Source organism: Tyto alba, unplaced genomic scaffold (assembly GCF_018691265.1).
Source record: "Tyto alba isolate M040663 unplaced genomic scaffold, T.alba_DEE_v4.0 Super-Scaffold_23, whole genome shotgun sequence".
Taxonomy (NCBI): domain Eukaryota; kingdom Metazoa; phylum Chordata; class Aves; order Strigiformes; family Tytonidae; genus Tyto; species Tyto alba.
This window is the reverse complement of record NW_024881297.1, coordinates 29598435-29617350: the sequence shown is the minus strand read 5'-3', so window position 1 is coordinate 29617350 and position 18916 is coordinate 29598435. Positions and strand designations below refer to the sequence as shown.

Below are 18916 nucleotides of genomic sequence, written 5' to 3'. Positions count from 1 at the left end.
CTAACAGAAGAAGATCTCCATGTTTCAGAATACATACCTACTACCTTCAATCAAATATATTTACAACTATGTTTTAACTAACCTGTTTGCAATGCCTGGTGTAGACAGGATCAACTGTAATCCAAGGTAGCCGTGAGGATCCCTAATCTAGGCAAGCCCCTGCAAAGGGAAGGCAGACAGATGGAAGTGAAGAGTTTTGCCTGCAGCACCAGTACCAGCACAGGGAGAGATTATACACTGCAATGTTTGCTGTGCCTCCTTCTACACAATGGAAAGAGAAGAGAAGGGTCTTCCCAGAGCTGTGTAAGGCCACAGTCACAGCTGGACAAGCCTTTGCCAATTTTGTGATGACAAAGCATATTGTAATCTGGAGGAGATTCACAAACCTCCCACTACCACTGTTTCAGGGATGTGAAGCTCCACATACTTTTCCAGTGGGTGCCTGGGAAGTTGCTTTGCTATTGTTCTTCCTTATGACTTTTTACAGAAGTCCGCCAGGAAACAAGAAAGTGCAAATGAACTGCTGGGATGGGAAGCAGGAAGGAGGTCCAGCATAGGACCTTCTACTCGAGAGTCTTTTTAGTAGATAGCTCATTTCCCCCAGCCCAGGCCACCCCTCATTTGCACACAATTCTCCCAGTCTACTAGGAAACTTCTGCCTTTTCCCACCATCACTGCTGAATTTCTCAATCACCCCTTTTCCCCACCAAGATCCATGCACGCACACACCTTACTCATCCCAGTCCCCTACTGCCTCCCTGGATAAGGGCATTAGCTGGCAGGTACATTACAAACTAACAGAAGGTATCATTTTAAATTTGGCAGTGAACCACTGTCTAGGTGTGAAGCTCTAGGGAGGTTAAAAGTGATGCCCAGGTTTGTACATAGACAGGATGATATCACCTTTAAAATTTAAACAGGTATTCTTGCCATTTAAACAGACTCTTGGTACTTGCAAGAGCTGGAGGGTAAAAGGCTGCAGGTATCCAACGAAAGCTGAAACTTCCCCTTCTCGTCCAAATGAACTGAGCTGCCCATCAGATCCTCTAGTTACGATAAAGATCTTGACTGGGACACTGGTCTGGGGATAAGCCAGTTTTGCTTACCTCAATAATCACAATTTCCACTTATTTAAAAGTTTAATTCTTCCTGCAGATATTAAAGTCAGCCCATATGCTACCTTCCCCCTGATACACCAGTCCATAAACTGAAGTGGTCCCAAAGCATGTTAACTAGCCCATTAAGAAAAAACCAAGCCCGTTATCCTAGTCTAGACAGACACCTAGGGGTAATATTTTAACTCCCTTAAAAGGAATTAGACATATTACATGCATCAACAACAGCAGTGAAAGACCAGCCTTCCTGAAAAGGATTTCCCCCAGGACACGTGTTGGCACCTCATGGAACCCATTTTAAAAACTAGAATTTGGAAACAGATTAGGAAGACACACGAGAAGCAGGATACGCATTTTCAAAAGCACATTTGGCATTTATGGATCCTTTCATCCAAGATGCTCTACATCCTTTCAAATGCACTATTTCAGCTTTACAGAGGGAAAGAGTTTCCGAGGAATGCCAGTAGCCACAGGACAAGTCATGGTTTTGGTTGGCAGCATCAGCATGATGCCACAGAAAGGGCCACAGTCAGACTCTTAATTGTCTTTAGTCTTGTTACCCACAGCCACACTTTCACAAGCACACGTTACCACAAATATCCCACACGTGAGTGGTAAGTACACTCGACTGCCCTAACACGTGGCAGGATCCAGGTACGAGCAGCCTGGGTTTTCGTGTTTGTGAAGCTTTTCGGACCTCTTCCAGCTGAATTACTGGCAAGTAGCTGAGATCTGAAGCAGTCTCAAGCCAAGATTTGTAAATCTGAGACACGCCTCTTCTGGTTTGTGAAAGTCATGAGCAACTGGCCCCCCACCCCCTCCAATGACGTTGCTGGGTCTCTTACCCTCCTGTCTTACCCTCTGACAGTGGCCCAACATCTCCTGTGCCCAACACTGGGACCCTCACAGCTCCCACCAACTGGAAAGCACTTTTTTCTTCCTTGATCACCTCAAATCCTCCTCACCAAAAAACCCTTTTTCCTTAAACCTCAGTGTTAAAATGGAAGAAACTGCCAGGTCATTAACGCCGCTGAATGTTGGGGGATAGAGTTAGCATGAAAAATGCTCTAAAAATAAGGCTCTATTGTTGTACTTGCATGTGACTATTGTTATTGCAGGAATGCTTGTGCCCAACACTCTTGCATCTGTGCCTTGCAAGACAAGCTGAAATACTTCAGATCCCAATGAACACTTGGGCGTACGCAAAAATTGTTCTGCTTTAAGTTTGCCAGCACAGCTCCCCTCTCCAGCACAAATGCGCCTACTAGTACACCAGTACAAGCACATTTATGGTTTATTCCCATAAATCATAAGGATAAACTTTACATTAATATGACCACAAAATTAAAGCTAGAGGTTGCACCAACCATGAAACAAAACCAAAGAGCTGCAGAGCAACCTCCTAAAAATAGGCTTAAAGTAGAACAGAAAACAAAAGCAAACTGCATGCTCTGCTGACAGAAGTCTCTCTCTGCTAAGATTTACTCGCCTAGGAAGACCCGAGTGAAGAATGAGCTGCAAAATGAGTTAGAAGAAAGAATATTGCTAGAGGTAGGGACATCAAGAGGAAGGACGTACCTAGGGAACTGACTGTAAGTTAAGATTGTCAGCGAAAGGTGCGGTGCAGAAACAAAAGGGCTGTTAGTTTCCAAAAGACGAAGATGCCTGCAGGTACGATCAAGCCTCCCTCGCTCTATATTCTGTCTGTGCAGGAGCTTATCTACGGCTATTTTTCAGATTCCAGTAAAAGGCTTCAGCCTCCCATCGAGCTCTCTTACCCCTCAGATTTGCAGCCTCCAAAAGAACAAACAATTGCTTGAGCACTGCACTGTGAAAAGGGACAATTTAGGGAATTTCAGCATCAGTTTTAAAAGTCTGCCAAGAGTTACGGTAACGACGGAAGGAGAGGTGGTGGGGAAAAGCAGACAAATCACACAGGATAACTGCGCTGGTGCCTCGGCGTCAGGATCAGTGCCGAGACAGCGGTGACTGCAGCACCCCAGAAAGGCTCTTACCAGGGGGTCTAGAATGAGGGAGTTTATCTGAGACGAGCAATGCCATCTGCAAGGAAAAAGAGGATACCCAGATGGTTCAGTGCAACTGCCCCATCTTGTATTGCTGCAGGATGAGTACTGGCACAGAGATTATAATTGTTTTACTCTCCAAAATAAAAAAGCACCCTTCACAGTCAGATGTAAAGCCCATCACAGACAGATGTAAAACCCATCACGGACACCAGCCTCGGGCGTGCAGGAACAAGTCCAAGCAAAGGTGCAGCTAAAGGTAAGATGTCTTTCTACCAACAGGCAATACAGAAAATCTTTTTGCAATTGTCCCAGGCTATTAAATAAGGCAAAGAGTTTGCAAGAAGGGTGGAGGATCCAGGGAGGGCTGTGACTTTTGTAGGAAAATTACGGTACTTGGCTGACAGCAGGAGCAACGGCACAAGTGCATCAGAAGCAATGTTCTTATTATGATCCCCATAGTTCCCCAAAAAAGAGAAAGAAATCTTCCCACAGAAAACTTTGTCACCTGGGATTATTGCGAGGTACAGCCTGGGTACTGCTACACCTATGGCAGGCAAAGCTTGTTTTCCCCTTGATCAAGTCACTGTGCTCCTCGCTATTCTTCTTCTTTTGGCATGCCAGCTTAATGCAAAAGGTAAAACAGAGCTAGGAGTTAACTTTTTATGAGACTGAGCTACATGGGATTAATTCTCAGAGACTAATGAGTCGCAAGGCCATCCCAGATCAATTTGGGTAACTTTGTTGAGACCTGGGAGCCATGCCAAGAGCATTAACAACCAGAGCCGAGATACAAACAAGCCTATTCAAACACAAATAGTGCTCAAGACACTAGACCAAGCCCCAAGGACAGGCAGTACACCGCTACTGGGAAGAAGAGATAAAACCACAATAAACTAGATTATTATAGATGGCTGCACAGAATCTGTGCTGTAGCATACATCTTACTACAGGAGAACATACAAGATCGCAGGCAGACTCAAGACAGAATCCGTAATTGCCACTGGGAGCTGGAACTGGAAGAGAGGTTGGTTGCAATCGAAAACCAAAGTGCTTTTTGGTAAGTATGAGGGAAAGAAAGTCAGACTAAGACAGCCATTTCTACTCTGCTAGCCAAACGAGAAGGAAGTATAAGGCACTGCCCCAAGCGCTCAAAAATAGTAAGAGATTTCCCACTAAAATGCAAGGAAGGAAACATGTTGCTTTGAGACTGTTCCAGGAAAGGCTCTTTATTATTTTTCTAAGTGCAGTCATTAACAGCTCTCTGCCTCCAGCTTCCTGAGCATCGAAATGAATACTCAGCACATGCTGCACTCTGAATAGGTTGGGATCAGCAGGGTCACAGAGGCAGCAGCAAGAGGCAGCTGCACCCAGAAAATGCATGGAGGGAACCCAGTCCTTCCACAAGCCTTGGCTGGAGTTTAGTGTCAGCATTCCCTGTGCTGCCCTGGATTAGTGTATAACACTGCAGCGATGATTCAGAGCACCATAACCTACCATACAGTGCGGTAAAAACCAATAGGTCAAGTTCTTCCTTAAAAAAACAACCAACAAACAAACCAAGCCCCAAAACCCCAAGAAAACAAGCTACTTCAACATTTAGGCTTCCTTGTCACGGGGTTAGCTCTATAAGACAGAGGGCTAGGTGCCCAACCTGCTTTTAGGTGCTTTGCAAAGTCAATTTGGCACCTGATTTCCACTGGTGAATGACTGCTGACTCTCAAACTAAATTAGGTGCCCGCAGGGGCTCAGGAACAGAGCTTGTTCTGCACCTTTGGGTGCCCAGATCTCTGACTATCGCCAGCTATTATGCACGCAAAGACATTGCAAAAGATTTTAAGTTTTACAGGGAGAGGCCACCATCAAGCTTAGTGAAAATGCACAGGCTGCTGTTAGTCCTAGGCTTTGACTTTAAAGTTATTTTGGGGTGTGAGGGAAGGAGTGAGAATGTTTGCTTTGTAACCAAAAAAGCTACAAGAGAGCTTAAAATTGTCATCTGTGAAAGAAGGCCAAAAGCCGATGCTATAAAATCTGCTTTAGAGGCGTAACACCCTAATGCTTTATAAGCTTGATAAAGCAAACCCAACTGTATAAACTGGAATATTGGCAAGGAACTCGCTTGAAGTAAATCTCCAACAGACATACAGTATTTAACAAGTCATTACGAGTTAACCTACAGCGCAGGGTGAAAGCAAAGTGCAACCACTTACCATCTGACGGTACCTTTCTGGATCTTCAGCACTGCTCTCAAGCTTGTAGAGGATCCCCTATCCACAAGAGCATCCCTGAATAGTTGGGACTCTACCACCTCAATAGTGTCAAAGATGCACTACACCCTCACTTCTCGCTTGCAAGTGCCTTAAAACAGCCCTGGAGCTTTCACCACCGCGGTGAGCTGCAGTCGCTGCTATCAGAAGAACAACCTTTCCTACCAGGCATGGCATTTGGCCCTAAAGTGACTTAAAAAGCAGCGCTCCTCAGCTCACACAGGAGCAAATTACCAGCCCAGCTGCAAAGAGCATTTCCATGTGCTTTGGGAAAACAGTCAAACCTCACATGAAGCAACTGCCACGAAGAAGAGTCGCTCTCCTTCTTTCAGTGCAGGCGCGATGGGGTAGGGAGGCATTGTCAGCATCCTGTCAAATGTAAAATAAACTCCAGCAAAAGGAATAACACGGGCCCCAAACCAGCACATCAGCCATGAGCAACTTAACTGAGACCAGGAAAGCTTTTCCCCTGCAGTTAGAGCAACAAACCCCCTCGGCTGAGAGCGCCAGGCAGCCTGAAGGCTTTTCCCAGCACAGCTTTCACCAGTCCTCCCAACTACACAACTTACACTGTTTATAACCCTCTTATAAACAGTAACGAGTTTACCATTACCATAACAAAAAATGTAATTTGTTAACGTTGCCTCCACGTTAGGGTCTGGCAGGATAAAAACCATCATAGAAGCTCCATTGTCCAAGAACCTCCTCACACTGGCCAGCCTCCAGATCAGATCTGGCCTGGCCTCCGACTTCAGAGCAAGGTGTCAGAGAAAATCTCATATCACCTCGGCACGGCTGGGCCCCAGCCGAGCCACGGGGATGCCCGTACATCACAGGCAGCACAAAGGGAAGGATACAGTTTTGGGGTTTTTTTTTTTAATCTATGCAAAACACTGTGGCCAAAAAAAGTAAATGAAACCAACCGCAAGAAGCTCGAGTGATCTGGAACCACCTTCGGGAGATCCTTCTGCTCTCTAACATGGAGCTGAGGGACACTGGTGTGCAGATGCCTTGTGAGCACTTCCCGGGTTCAGGGTTTTCCAGGTGTGAGGGGGTCAGATTTCATCGCGCTAACAGCACGCATCCTCCTGCTCCTCCTTTCATGGTTAGATTCCTGAGAGAGAAGTAGCTGCTGCTCTTCAAATACCGACTTTAACTAATCCTTGCCAAACATCACCGAAGCAGCCATAGCTTGGCAAAACATGCTTTAACACAGGCAAGGTTTCTCTAGTTAGGTGCCAAGTATCAGATTTCTAATATGAAAAGGCATCTGTCCAAAGGGTTTTGAAGCCTTTGATGAACATGAGACAAAATCCAACATAAACCAGCAAGTCAGCAACTTCTCCAGGCAAAAAGAAGGAGAAAGACCATCTCTAAATCATCATCCAATTACTCATATGCTGAAGCTGTGCTTCCACTCCCAATTTCTGGAGGAAAAATGGACTCTACAGGATGTCCCCAACATATCTGCACAAAGACACGTGGGAGAGACCAAACCGCAAGACCCTGACATCGGACAGAGCAGGACTCACTGGCAGCACCGAGATAAGAGTATTTGATGGGAGCACCTACCCAGCAACCATCAAATACAGCATCCAGCCTGAACCCTGCAACAGGCAGCAAGGCCCCAGGCATAGTTCGTCACCAACTGGTTGCTCCAGGACCTCCTCCAGAACAGGAGGAGCTACATGGAAGATCCCAAGCCTCTCCACTGAGGTCAGACAAGCCTCCGCTTCTAATTCCCACCTCTGGTGTCACCTCCAAGATCAGAGCAGACCCCCCACGTCTTTGGCTAGACCCAGAGGTACATCTGCCACCAGGAGCAAGGTAACAACCTAAGTGTGAACTCGGAGTGACAACAAGCAAGAGCACATCTGTATCCAATTCTAGCCGCAGCAACGCGGCACAATCTCAAGCAAAAAGCTTTTTCTTTCGTCCTTCACACCACAACCAACCGAACCTTTGCCGCCTGGAGAAAAAGAGGCTCGAAGCAGAGACCACCAGGTAGGAAATGTTCCTGGCGTTGCTTCCAGCAGGTTCGAATTCGTAACACGACGGCACACTGAGTAAACAGATACTCTAAAAGGCAGACTCCAAGACGCACGCAGACAGCCTCCGGAGCTTGGCACTACAGCTCTTGGGTCGCCTTGCGCTTCTTCATTAGCGGTGATACATCTTCAGCTATAGACTTCTTCACAGCAGGGACAACATATTGCAAGAGATCTACTACAGGAGAGAGAAATAATTCAAGTTTAAGAAAGGAAGGAAAAACCTAAGAGACCCACTGTTTCTTACTGAGTAGAGATAATTATAAGAAAGCCATGACAAGCCTTAGTGAATGCATTATTTTACCTAGGAAATGCCTAAGTGACCTAGAAACTGGAGTCCCATTTCCTGAAATTATTTAGCTGCTTAAGAGCCCTTGTTTCAATGAAAGTGAGGAAAAAAGCTGCTGAAAATGGGACGCAAGAGCCCAAGTCAAGCTTGAACATATTCTCCCCACAATGGTGTGCGAATAGTTTTAAAGCAAGATCAAAGTCAAGGCTGCACAGAGTTAAGAACAGGAGAGCCTCTTATGTAAGCGACTACCTATGGATAAAATTCTTGTCAATGAATTAAAATAACTGAAACAGCACCAGCGGGACAGGGGACAGAAAGGCACGATGCTCTTGTACGCACGCATGGTCATAAAGTAAAAATATTTTGTCCCACCTGTTATTATTTACATCACATGTGGGCATTTTTATTTATTTAGCATTCAAAGGCACACACATTTTATGGCATCATTATTTGATATGCGAGCCCTAAAATCAGAGGGGAGCAAGAAATATTCCAAATATAAGTAATGTCTAGAAATCTGGTACATTATTGTGAGTTGTTTAACCAGAACTGCATTCTGCCTCCGGAATGATTGCGTTTTAGCGGTGAACAAAGCAATGATTTCCTGTATATAGTTTACATAATTCAAAACGTGAAATCTTACACAGATGAAGGATACAGCGTCCTAAACGTGGATCATACAAACGGGTGCTCTATATACATTAAAAATAGAGAGCTTTCCAAAAAAGAAAGGAAAAGAAAGCAACATGGGGTAGAAAGATGAAAAATATCCACGCGAAGAAGAGCAAGCATCCCTCGGGAAGTTTCTCACCACCTCCACCAGAAAACATACTTGCTCATTAAAACTCTGTCAACACTCCCAGGATTATGTTCAAAAAAATCACGTTTCATCACGTTCCCTTTGCACATGGCTCGATCAGAGCGAGGATCTGGACGATGAGCAATGCTCGCTCTTACATAAACTCTCCAGGTTTGTAACAGTGCACTCTGCCATATAAAGGCTTCTAATCCGATTAAAGCTGTAGATAAACTTCCTCAGCTCCGTTTTCAGTAAATCCACCCTGCGCTGCGGGATGCTCAGCTAAGTCTCTGCCTTCACATTTTCGGGACCCAGCGGTTAATTCCAGAAGAGCTGGCACCCAGCTGCTGTCACCCCTGGTGACAATCGGCCTTTGGATCTCATCTCCCTCTCCTGCTCCTCCTCCAGCTCTACTTTACCAACACTCAAAAAAAAAAATAAGGGAATATTCCTACTGCAGGAACAGCAGAAGAATGGCCCGTGAAAGGCTGCCAAGCCTACCTTCAGGTCCCGCTGCAATGAGAACAGCATGAGGTAGAAGAAGGCTTTACATTTCACTGCAAGGAGATTAATTGGCAAAGCCTTCCCTGCCCACACACAACCTACTTCAACTCCAGCAGCAGTAGATCAACCTCACTTTCAAAACTTTTACGGATCTCCAGCATCTTCAGCTGTGGACACGACCACCTGTACCTCTAGAAACAAGTCTATTTTAAACACTGGCTATTTTAAATAATTGCAAGCATTAACTGCTTAGCGATTTGAAGATTTCTTCCCTTCATCTCAGCAGACTCAGCACCAACAAGAGCTTTTTGGCAGAAAATCCAAAAAGCCATGTTCTGCTCCAAGTCTGGTTTACTCACTTTGGAAACAGTTAAAGGGTATAAGACAGCTCAGCACGGTTAGTTACACAGGTATAAATACACTCATTTGGGCATTGCTTATTCCCTACCACTGCCAAGTCCACATCTAGCCAAGTCCTTAATACACTGAAGTCTGTGAAAGACTGCTTTTTTAGTATTATTATTATTTTAAATAGTAACAATGGTATTCAGAACGAGGTCTTTGCCAGCCAGGGCTGAAAACATGCTCCATAAGCATAAAAAAAAAAAAAAAAAAAAAAAAAAAAAAAGGCAAGCTGTGCAAGAGCTCTGCTAACAGCAGCACTGCAAGCGTGGCAGCGCGTCCCCAAAAGGCCGAGAAATGGTGAACTTTGCAGCTTTACACTCCTTTGAACTCTAGGCACAACGTGCATTTCATACCCAAGGAGTTCAAATGTCTTTTTGGGGGGGGGGGGGAAGGAGAGGAAAATGCCTTCGTACAGCTTTTCTGTTAGGGTTTTTTTGGTAGCCATGCCTCACAAAGAGGGCTCAGAGCTCTGCAGAGCCTGCACAGAGAAATACCCCCAGTGGGTAGCACGGCCTGTAGCTGGCAGAGCAGCTTTGTTTATTCATGAACCAGCTTGCAACGGCTGGCACCGCGTCTCCACCGCCGCTTTACTCTCTCGCACAAGGGTGGGACAGCAGAGAGGCATTCCAGACCGCTGCAGGCTCTCCGCGGGCTGGCTCGCTCCTGCGACGAGAGCGGCCGCGCCGTTTGCAAGGCCCGCGTTGCTCCCCGTGAGCCAAAGGCGTTGCTTTCCTTGGGAAACTTCGATAAATGGCTGCTGTCACCCGGGGAGCTCAGCTCGGCGCTCTGCCCTGATGCGGGACGGCAGCCCCTGCGCGCGTACAGCAGCAAAAGGGAGACGTGGAGGTAGGAAAATCGACCCCGGCCAGCTTGGCCTCTCACCCACCGCCCCAGCAAAGCGTGTGAAGAGTTTAGAGGGAAGAGGTGCAAGCCAAAAAAATCCCGCTCCACTAAATAATTAGCCTGCATTAAAATTAGGCTTAGCCTCAGTGAAACCACACTGTGTTGGAGCTGGTTAAGGCGCTGAATTTATCATGTTTCAAAAACAAATGTCAAACTTTGGCATGCAGTAAAATACAGCATGTGCTATATAAAGGCTACTGTATGGCTGACTTCGGCATCAGCACGTGCCCCGCCAGGTGTATTGGAGAGGCGGGGGGAAAAAAAAAAAAAAAAAAAAAGCAAGAAGCCTCTTGGATGATTATGAAATTGAACTTCTGAGAAGTAATTAAGCCAAACTCCCATGAGCCAAGACTAATTGCAGCAAAACACACTAAATATCAGCACTAAAGAGGGAGAACAAACCCGAGTGCACGAGTATCAACCAGCAGCTTGGAGAGGAACCTCTGTGGATATCAGCACCTCCAAGGGCTGTAAATTAGGAAATGCTGGTGTGCTCTCCATGGCCTGGTCTCACAGCTCACCTGCAGCGCATCGCTTGGAGGAGGGCTGAGACCACAGATACAGCTTGGTCAGGAGCAAACTCCTGCTCCTGCCAGCAGAAAAAACTGCGTGCAGGCTAAGCCTTAACTTTTTGGATCTGGGCAAAGACACTTGAAAAAGCGGAGAAGGAGTAAAATTAAGAGATTCACAGAGAACTTCAAGTGACACGAAGTAGGAATTCATCAGCCAGACAAAAAGATGTGACAAATACTGTGATGCGAAGACTGATTAAAACCTCAGTTTTCTATTCAAAAGGAAGCGAAGCTATAAATGTCCTTTTGTTTTAGTCTCTATAGGCAGCTTCCTACACACCTCTACACCAAACAGAAACTATTTCTAGCTCGCCAGGGAAATCCTTGCTTACATACATCTCTCTCAGCCTACACAACTCAGCATTCACTCGTTTTATTACAAGTTCCTTGAAACCAAAACTGAGAAACAAGATTGCAGTAAAAGGGGAGGGGGGAAAATTAATGAAGTTACAGGAAGCAACAGGTCCCAGTCCTGAAGGTCTTACAAAAAAGTATTTTCTCCCAGCATTTCCTCTCAAAATGCATCATAGTTGGGTGTTAAATGACTGGGACAAGAGTGGTTTTGGAAATCTGGCCTCAATTCTTGGTGCTAGGAACGTTTTTTTTTAGGAAAAAAAAAAAAAAAAAAAGTAGAAAAAAAAAAAAAGGCCCCAAGAAAGTCAGAAGGATAAATAAAACCAAACAGAATGCACAAAAGCATCACATGTGATGCAGCAGAAAATGAGTCCAAAACAAAATCCAACCCAGAGATCCTCTCCTAACACATGCTGCAAAAAACAACACACGCACCACACGGCCTGCCAGAAGCTGAGCGTACTTTACTAAGCCATTTTAAAAATGTTTCCACCACAAAGAGGCAGCGACCAGCTCTGGGTGAGGATGTCCCCTTGTTGCCCTGATCCCCGCTCCACACCCCCAGAAAAGCTCCAGTGCCTCAGCACGTGAAACCGGTGGACCTTGCAAGCAGGATGGAAGGAGGATTTGGCTTCTTCCCCCTCAACCATCCTCTCACACTTCCTCTCTCAAACTTCTCCATCTTTCAAAATAGGCAAGGGAAATTTCCTGCCTGCCCCATGCCACATCCACAAACCCCCTTTCAGCCATCCTGAGCACATCCTCCACAGTTAGCATCTCCTCCAGTTGGGCTCCGAGAGGTTTTGGAAGAGATGGGAATAAAGACATTAATGAGAAATTTTACTTTTTTTAAGTTACACCCTTTTATTTTTGCCATCTTCCTACATGGCATATCTACACAATCACCATTACAGTTGTGCCACAGAGACTGTACAGTGCTTCCAAGTTAACTCAGACCAGCAAGTCCTGTCAACCAGGTTAAAAAGGGTAATGACACTTGCAACCTACCAAGGTGGGCTGAGCATCTAACAGCGGCACGCAGCGAGGCTCAACAGCAAGTTCATTTTCACCTGACATCTTCATAAATCACACAGAGAAAAAAAAAAAAAGCAGAGCACTAAATACGTACACTGGGAAATTCTGGAGAAGACCGGAACATAAGGAACCTTGAGAAAATAGAAATATGATCAAGAATAAGTAGAAATTAATGTTAGAAATACCCCTCAACAGCGAAAAGTTAAGTTAGAGCAAAAGACAAATTGCAAGTGGAAAGTTTAACATTCACAAAGTTTGTGTAAAGCTTTTCCTTCTTATAATCTGAGCAGACAGAGAGCAAGGAGGGTAAGTCCGAATCTCCAGCACTCTGATGCAAACCACGTTCAACTCCAAGCTATTCAGTATCAGAAGGATATTGGCAAATTGGAAGGCATTCAGGAAAATATAGTTAAGCAGCTGGAGGGATTGATTTACAAGGAGATTAAAATAACTAGACGCCTAGTTTGACTAAGCAGTAAGGTGGACATGATAATTTTTTAGTTAGTTGACAGGCAAGTGCCAGAAAGGAGAGGAAGTGTTTAACATACAACAATTAGGTACAACCAAAGGATTGGCACACAATTAAGCAAATTCATGGATGCATTAAAGTTCTCAAAGCAGTGAGGTCTATCAGGTACTAAAATAGTCTCCCACTTCTCAATTCCCAACCAATTTCTAGGATCAGAAATAAAACACTTCCAAGAAAAGGCCATCCCAGCTGGAGGTAATCGTTACAAACCTCGCAGGTTGACTGCTGACTAGCTGCTTCCACCAGCTAAACCCACACCTTTTTTGTTTGTTTTTAACACTAAGAGCAAACAAGCACTCCAGCACTCTCCAGTCCACAAAGTGATTACAGTTGGCAACAGTTATTACCCCACTCATGTCACAGAAGGTGAATATGATCTCCTGCTTTAAGGAAACAAGGAGCAAGGATGTTAACCCCACTCGTTTTCCAAACAGGAATCTGGCTGTTCAATCCACCTCCCACAAACTTCTCCTCCACATTCAAACAGTGAAGTTATTCTTAGTCTCCGCTGAGAAAACCCAAATCCAAAAAAACTGTTCAATAAAGCCAGTAGTTGAGAACTGCTGCTGAATTTCTCTCCAGAAGGGACTGCATTTTAGTGACAACTATTTTTAAAGCAGTTTGTGAAGAACTAAATAACCCCTTCAGACCATGCCTGGTGGACAAAAGTTCTGCCCAACAAGCACTGTAGCGAGGCAAAATAATTTGGGAAGCTCATCAAAGCATTAGTGACATTTTTATGTTGTACTCCTGGACGTTAAATTGAAATGCTGTCTTTAGTGGGACCTGAATAGGGAAAGAACTGGTAACTTCATAAAGAAAAAGATGGGACTTGGTGAAGAAGAGGCAACAGAGGCAGAAAGAACAAAATGGAGAAAGCTGAGCAGAACAAGGAGTTTTTGTTGTCACACACATTTCATCTCACACCTGAACCAGCTGATCTCTCTTCCTTAGTCAGGTTGAGGGACTCCATACCAACGCTTCTGGCAGTAGGAACAAACCAGCTTTGAGATCTAACCCAGGTTGTGCTCTCAAAGTTGGAGCTACTTACAGGCAATAGATTTCACAGCGCCAGTGGCAGATGAGCAAGCACGCAGTGAAACCTCACCACTTCTACAAGCTCTCAGAAGTTAGAGCTCTCAAAGTGCCCCAGTGAGATTTAACCGCTGTTTCAGACTTGGGAAGAAACTACTTAATTCTCTAATTCCTGCTGTTTGCATGCCTTCCTTTACTCAGTGCTGGGGGAGTCACTGACCCCCCTGGGACTGCAAGGGGCCAAGAGCCCCCCAACCTCCAACACGCTGCAGACCCACAGCCATTCACCAGCCTACACCCTGTTCTGCACCTCACCCCCATCCCCATGGGCACCTACAACCGCTCCACACCCTTTCTACATCTGCTTGCCACCGGGAGCCCTGACACGTAAACACGGATCCCCCCCCCAGCTGCCCCAAAAGAGTCACGAGCCACCACGCTGAGCCCAAACCCCTCCTCATCCAGAGGATGATGAGTCCCAATTAAAGGGGGTCCCCCCCAGGATCCCTCCCAAGGCTCTTCTAACCCCCGAGGTCCCCATATCTGCCTTCCCCCATGACACCCCATATCTCTTCAGAGGCCCCCCAGGTTCTGCACACCAAAGGGTGTCCCCTATCTACAACCTCCAAAGACATCCTCCACCAATTCTCTCCCATCTTCCAAAGCTCCCCCACCCCTCAAGGCCTCCCCCCCAGCCACAGTCCCTCAAGACTCCCCGATACCTCTCCGGGGTTCACTCCCCAGAATCCCACTGCAATAACTCTCTCCCTTTAAAGTCCCCCACATTTGCAAACCCACAAGACCCCCACCCCTCAATGCCCTCCTATTTGTAATCCCTGAAGCCCCCCCCCCCCCCCATATTCTCCAAGCCCCCCACCCCAGAGGCCCCCCCTCAGACCCCCACCCCTCGTGGCGCCCCACACTTCTGACGCCCCGCATCCCGCTGACCTCCTTCCACCTCCACCCCCAGCCCCCCCATTTCCCTACATTTCCCCCCCACTCCGGGGCCCTCCTGGCCTCCGGGCTCCCCCCCTCAGGCACCGCCCGGGCCCCTCGCTGCATCCAGCAGCCCCGCCCACTCAGGGCGGGGATTGCCCCATCGCGGCGCCCCCCTAAGTCACCATTGGCGGCGCCGCCCGCCACTCCGACCCTAGCGGCGAGCCCATTGGCCAGAGGGCGCTGTCAATCCGCGAAAAGGCGGGGGTGGGCAGCCTCACGAAAACTCGGGGAGAGTTGTGGGGGGGAGGGGCCGGCCGGGGCTCCCCGCGGCCCCCCTCGCCCCCCCCCCCCCCATCGGGGGGGGGCTGCCCCGCCGCCTCTCCTCGCCACCGCCCCCGCCCGGAGCCGCCCCTCGGGCCCGCCAAGCCCGGGCGCCGCCGGTTACCTGAGGGAGGGCCGGGCCGCGCCGCCGACCGGGGCCTCGCGCTGGCTGCCTCTCGCGCTGGGGCTCCCGCCTCCCCTCAGCCCCCCCCACCCCCCCCCTTAACCGGCCCCCCCTCCCCGTCACCTTCTCCCCACGCGCGAGACTCTCGCGAGACCCGAGGGGAGGGGAGCGGCGCCGGGGCCAATTAGGGGGCTCGGGGGGCGGGGTTTCGACGCGGAGGGGCGGGTCTAGCCACGCCTCCTCTGGGGCGGCCAGAGAGAGGGAGGCCTCCGGGGGGGATAGAGAGACCGCCCGTGGGGGCCCTCTCCATGGTGCGGTGACAGCGAGACGGGGACACCCCGAGCCCCACGCCCCAGCACCCCACACCCCAGCTCCCGGCCTTGGGGTGTCCCCAAGGGGGTGATGAGGGCAGGGACAGGTAGAGGTGACGGCCGGAGGAGTCCCGAGGGCTCCTGGCTGTCCCCAGGGATGGGCGATGTCTCCCCTCGCCTTGGGGACACGGCTGAGGGCTCGGGGTGGCAGCAGGGCTCAGCCCCAAGGCACCCCGGGTCGCCTCAGGGGACGCTGCCACCTCCCCAAAACGAGCCCAGGGCAGCGTGGTGTCCCACTGCTGGCTGTGGGCAAGTGACACCAGACGAGGCCACCAAGGAGAGGCGAGGAGCTGAGACCCTGTTATCAAACCGTCTTTATTCCCCTCCCGCCCATGGCGGGGCCGGGGTCAGGGTTCTCCCTCACCCCCCAACTGGCATTCACAGCCAGGCATCGCACCGGGCACAGCGGGGTGCTGTCACCGTCACTGTCACCAGCTCTGTCACATGGCGAAGAGGATGAGGAAGGCCACCATGAGGCAGAAGAGCCCCATGGCCTCGGAGAGGGCAAAGCCCAAGATGGCATAGGAGAAGAGCTGCTGTTTAAGCGAGGGGTTCCTGCAGGGAGAGGAGAGGCTGCTCAGCGGGGGCAGAGAGGGTCCCCCTCGACCCCCCCCATTTCCACCCCCCTGCCCTGACCTGGCATAGCCGATGATGAGGCTGCCGAAGACGGTGCCGATGCCGGCGCCAGAACCGGCCACTCCCACGGTGGCAGCGCCGGCACCGATGAACTTGGCAGCGGTGTCGATGTCCCGGTGGGCCGCGCTCGTCTGGATGGCCCGGTGGACACCTGGCCGCGCCTGGGGGGCGGGAGGGTAGGCAAGGTGGGGGGGGGCTAACCTTACCCCAGCCCCCCCCAGGGCCTCAGTTTCCCCCTGCCGAGCTCCCCACAGTCTCTCAGGTAGCCCCGGAGTAGGCAGGGGTACCCAGCGCTGGTGCTCAGCACTCCCCGGTCCTCCAAGTGTCCCCCAGTCCAAGCTGGGCGCGTTACCTGTTCCGTCCGGGCCTCGGGGCTTCTCAGCACAGAGACAGAGAGGGGCTGGCACAGTACCCGTGAGCTCCTCCTCACCTGAAAGGCACAGCAACCTCAGATTTGAGGGGGGGATGCCCCACTCTGCGCTCCCCTAGGGCAGCGAAACTCCACCCAGGGGTCCTCTGAGGCCACCACTGCCACTTCCAGTACCCCCCAGACCTGCCCAGTCCCTCAGAGCAGCCCATGAGCCAGCAGCACCCAGCTGGCAGAGCTTCTTCGGCCACCCCACAGCCCCACCATGGCCACAGGCCTTGGTGTACAGATCCTGCATGCCACCAGGGCCGGCACCCAGCCAAAGGCTCCACGTGGGTAATTAGTAACAATCAAGGGACATCAAATGATCTTTAACCAGAAGCAGCTGAGCGCTCAGGGCTCCGCTCACCTTCAGGGCAGCCCAGGGTGGCTCTAAACCTGCAAAAAGCATCCCCAGATCTCTCCCCCTGTCCCTGTCACACTCTACCCCCACAGCCCGCCTCATCCCACAGAGGGGACTCTGAGGGTGAAGGAGGGGTTCGTCACTACTCACTAGCGCAGGAGCGGAGACGAACTTTGCACAGGTGTACATGGCAAGGGACGGAGGGACACACGCACGGGACACAGCTGGAACAGACACACGGACACCGAGGCGTGAGGAGCCGCAGCACGTGGGATCCGGCCTCGCAGATGCAGGCTGGCCCCCCCAGGACAGGCATGGGACGTGGGAACACACAGGAGGTCTGAGCCAGGCGAGGGAATGGCAGGGCAGGATGTGTCTTTGTCACTCAGGTGACAGGTCCTGGCTGAACACCACCACGGTGACAGTTTGGGGCTCAGGAATGTGGAGTCCTGGAGTTGCTCCAGTGCAAGGCCTGGGGGGGGGGTTTCACCCGCCCGGGGGGCAACAGGAGCTCATGAGGGTCCTGGGAGTCCCACCCCAGCCGGTGGACAGAGAAAGAGGCAGCTCGGGGGGTGTCACGGCCTGGGGACCCCCAGCCCTGACAGGGGACGTGGGGGGTGGAGAGGATATTGTGGGGGGGAAACCCCAGTGTGGAGGGCGATCACCCCAGAAGACAGCGTGAGGGGACAGCGCCCCAAAACAGTGTGGGGTTCACCTCAAAACTGAGCGTGTGAGGGAATGCCCCAACCATCTCCCTGAGGGGGGGATCGCCCGGCCCTGTCCCCGCACAAAGTTTGGGGGTGGGGGGGTGGGGGGGTGGGGGGTGGCTCTCCACCGCCCCTCCCCCCCCCCCCGCACCCTTGAGGGGACCATTCTCGCCCTCCCCAACACCTGAGAGGTACTGTCCCCCTCCCTTCGCCCCCACCACGGGGGTCTCTCCCCCCCCGGGGCTGCCTCCCCTCACGCCCCCACCCGCCGCCGCTCACCTCCGGGTACCGGCGGCGGGCAGGTCACGGAGGCACCGACTGCGCAGGCGCGCCCCGGAAGCGCCACTGAGAAGCAACGGGTTTCGCCGCCCAGAGCGCCGTCCCGCCCCGCGGCGCCGCCTGCGGGCTGGGAGGTGGCGCGGCCGGGGGGCTGCCGAGCCCTCGGCGGGACGGGGCGGTGAGGGGGGCGGGGCCAACGGGAGGGGGCGGGGTTTCGTGGGAAGGGGCGGGTCCGCGCGCCGCGCCCCCTGGCGGCGGCGAGGGGCGCTGCGGGCGCCATTTCGAGGTGGGGGGGGGGGCACAAACAGTCGAGTGGAGGGGGGGCCACGGCGTGAGGGGGCACGTGTGGGCGTGGGGGTGCGTGGGGGTGTGTGCACGGGGGCGTGTGCGAGGAATGTGCACCTGTGTGAACCCGGGGGAGGGGGGGGGGGGGAAACGCCGTAACAACCCAGCGTGCGAGGGGTCCGGGACACCGCAGGGTGCTGGGGGCCCCCCAGGGTGCTGGGGGGACGGGTCACCTCAAGGTGCTGGTGTCCAGGACACCGCAGAGTGCGGGGGGACCGGGACACCTCAGAGTATGGGAGGGACGGGACACCCCAGGGTGCTGGGGGCCCCCCAGGGTGCGGGAGGACAGTGTCACCCCAGGGTGCTGGGGGCCCCCCAGGGTGCAGGGAGACGGTGTCACCCCAGGGTGCTGGGGGACCGGGACACCCCAAGGTGCTGGGGTCTGGGACACCCCAGGGTGCGGGGGGCCCCCCAGGGTGCGGGGGGGACGGTGCCACCCCAGGGTGCTGGGGGCCCCCCAGGGTGCGGGGAGACGGTGCCATCCCACGGTGCTGGGGGCCCCCCAGGGTGCGGGGAGACGGTGTCACCCCAGGGTGCTGGGG

The 18916-nt window shown here is 51.3% G+C and overlaps 2 protein-coding genes across 12 annotated transcripts in view; both read right to left on the bottom strand.

The window, feature by feature from the left end:
• Positions 1 to 15347, bottom strand: part of LOC104363062 (cyclic AMP-dependent transcription factor ATF-7) — a 65141-nt gene extending 49794 nt beyond the window's left edge. For 2 of the 11 annotated variants that reach the window (XR_006165655.1, XM_032989092.2), the window contains exons 1-2: positions 13775 to 14428; positions 83 to 159 (exon numbers count right to left, since the gene is read on the bottom strand). The gene's annotated coding sequence lies outside the window, so the exon portion shown is untranslated. The other 9 variants (XM_032989098.2, XM_032989122.2, XM_042796535.1 and 6 more) reach the window with 9 other exon arrangements.
• A 586-nt stretch (positions 15348 to 15933) lies between these two features.
• ATP5MC2 (ATP synthase membrane subunit c locus 2) lies at positions 15934 to 18132 on the bottom strand. The gene is made up of 5 exons (XM_042796785.1): positions 18030 to 18132; positions 17194 to 17267; positions 16626 to 16703; positions 16274 to 16434; positions 15934 to 16192 (listed from the first exon to the last, which is right to left on the bottom strand). The coding sequence occupies exons 2-5, from the start codon at positions 17230 to 17232 to the stop codon at positions 16078 to 16080; spliced, it is 393 nt and encodes a 130-aa protein (XP_042652719.1). The 5' UTR covers positions 17233 to 17267; positions 18030 to 18132; the 3' UTR covers positions 15934 to 16077.
• Positions 18133 to 18916: the final 784 nt, after the last annotated feature.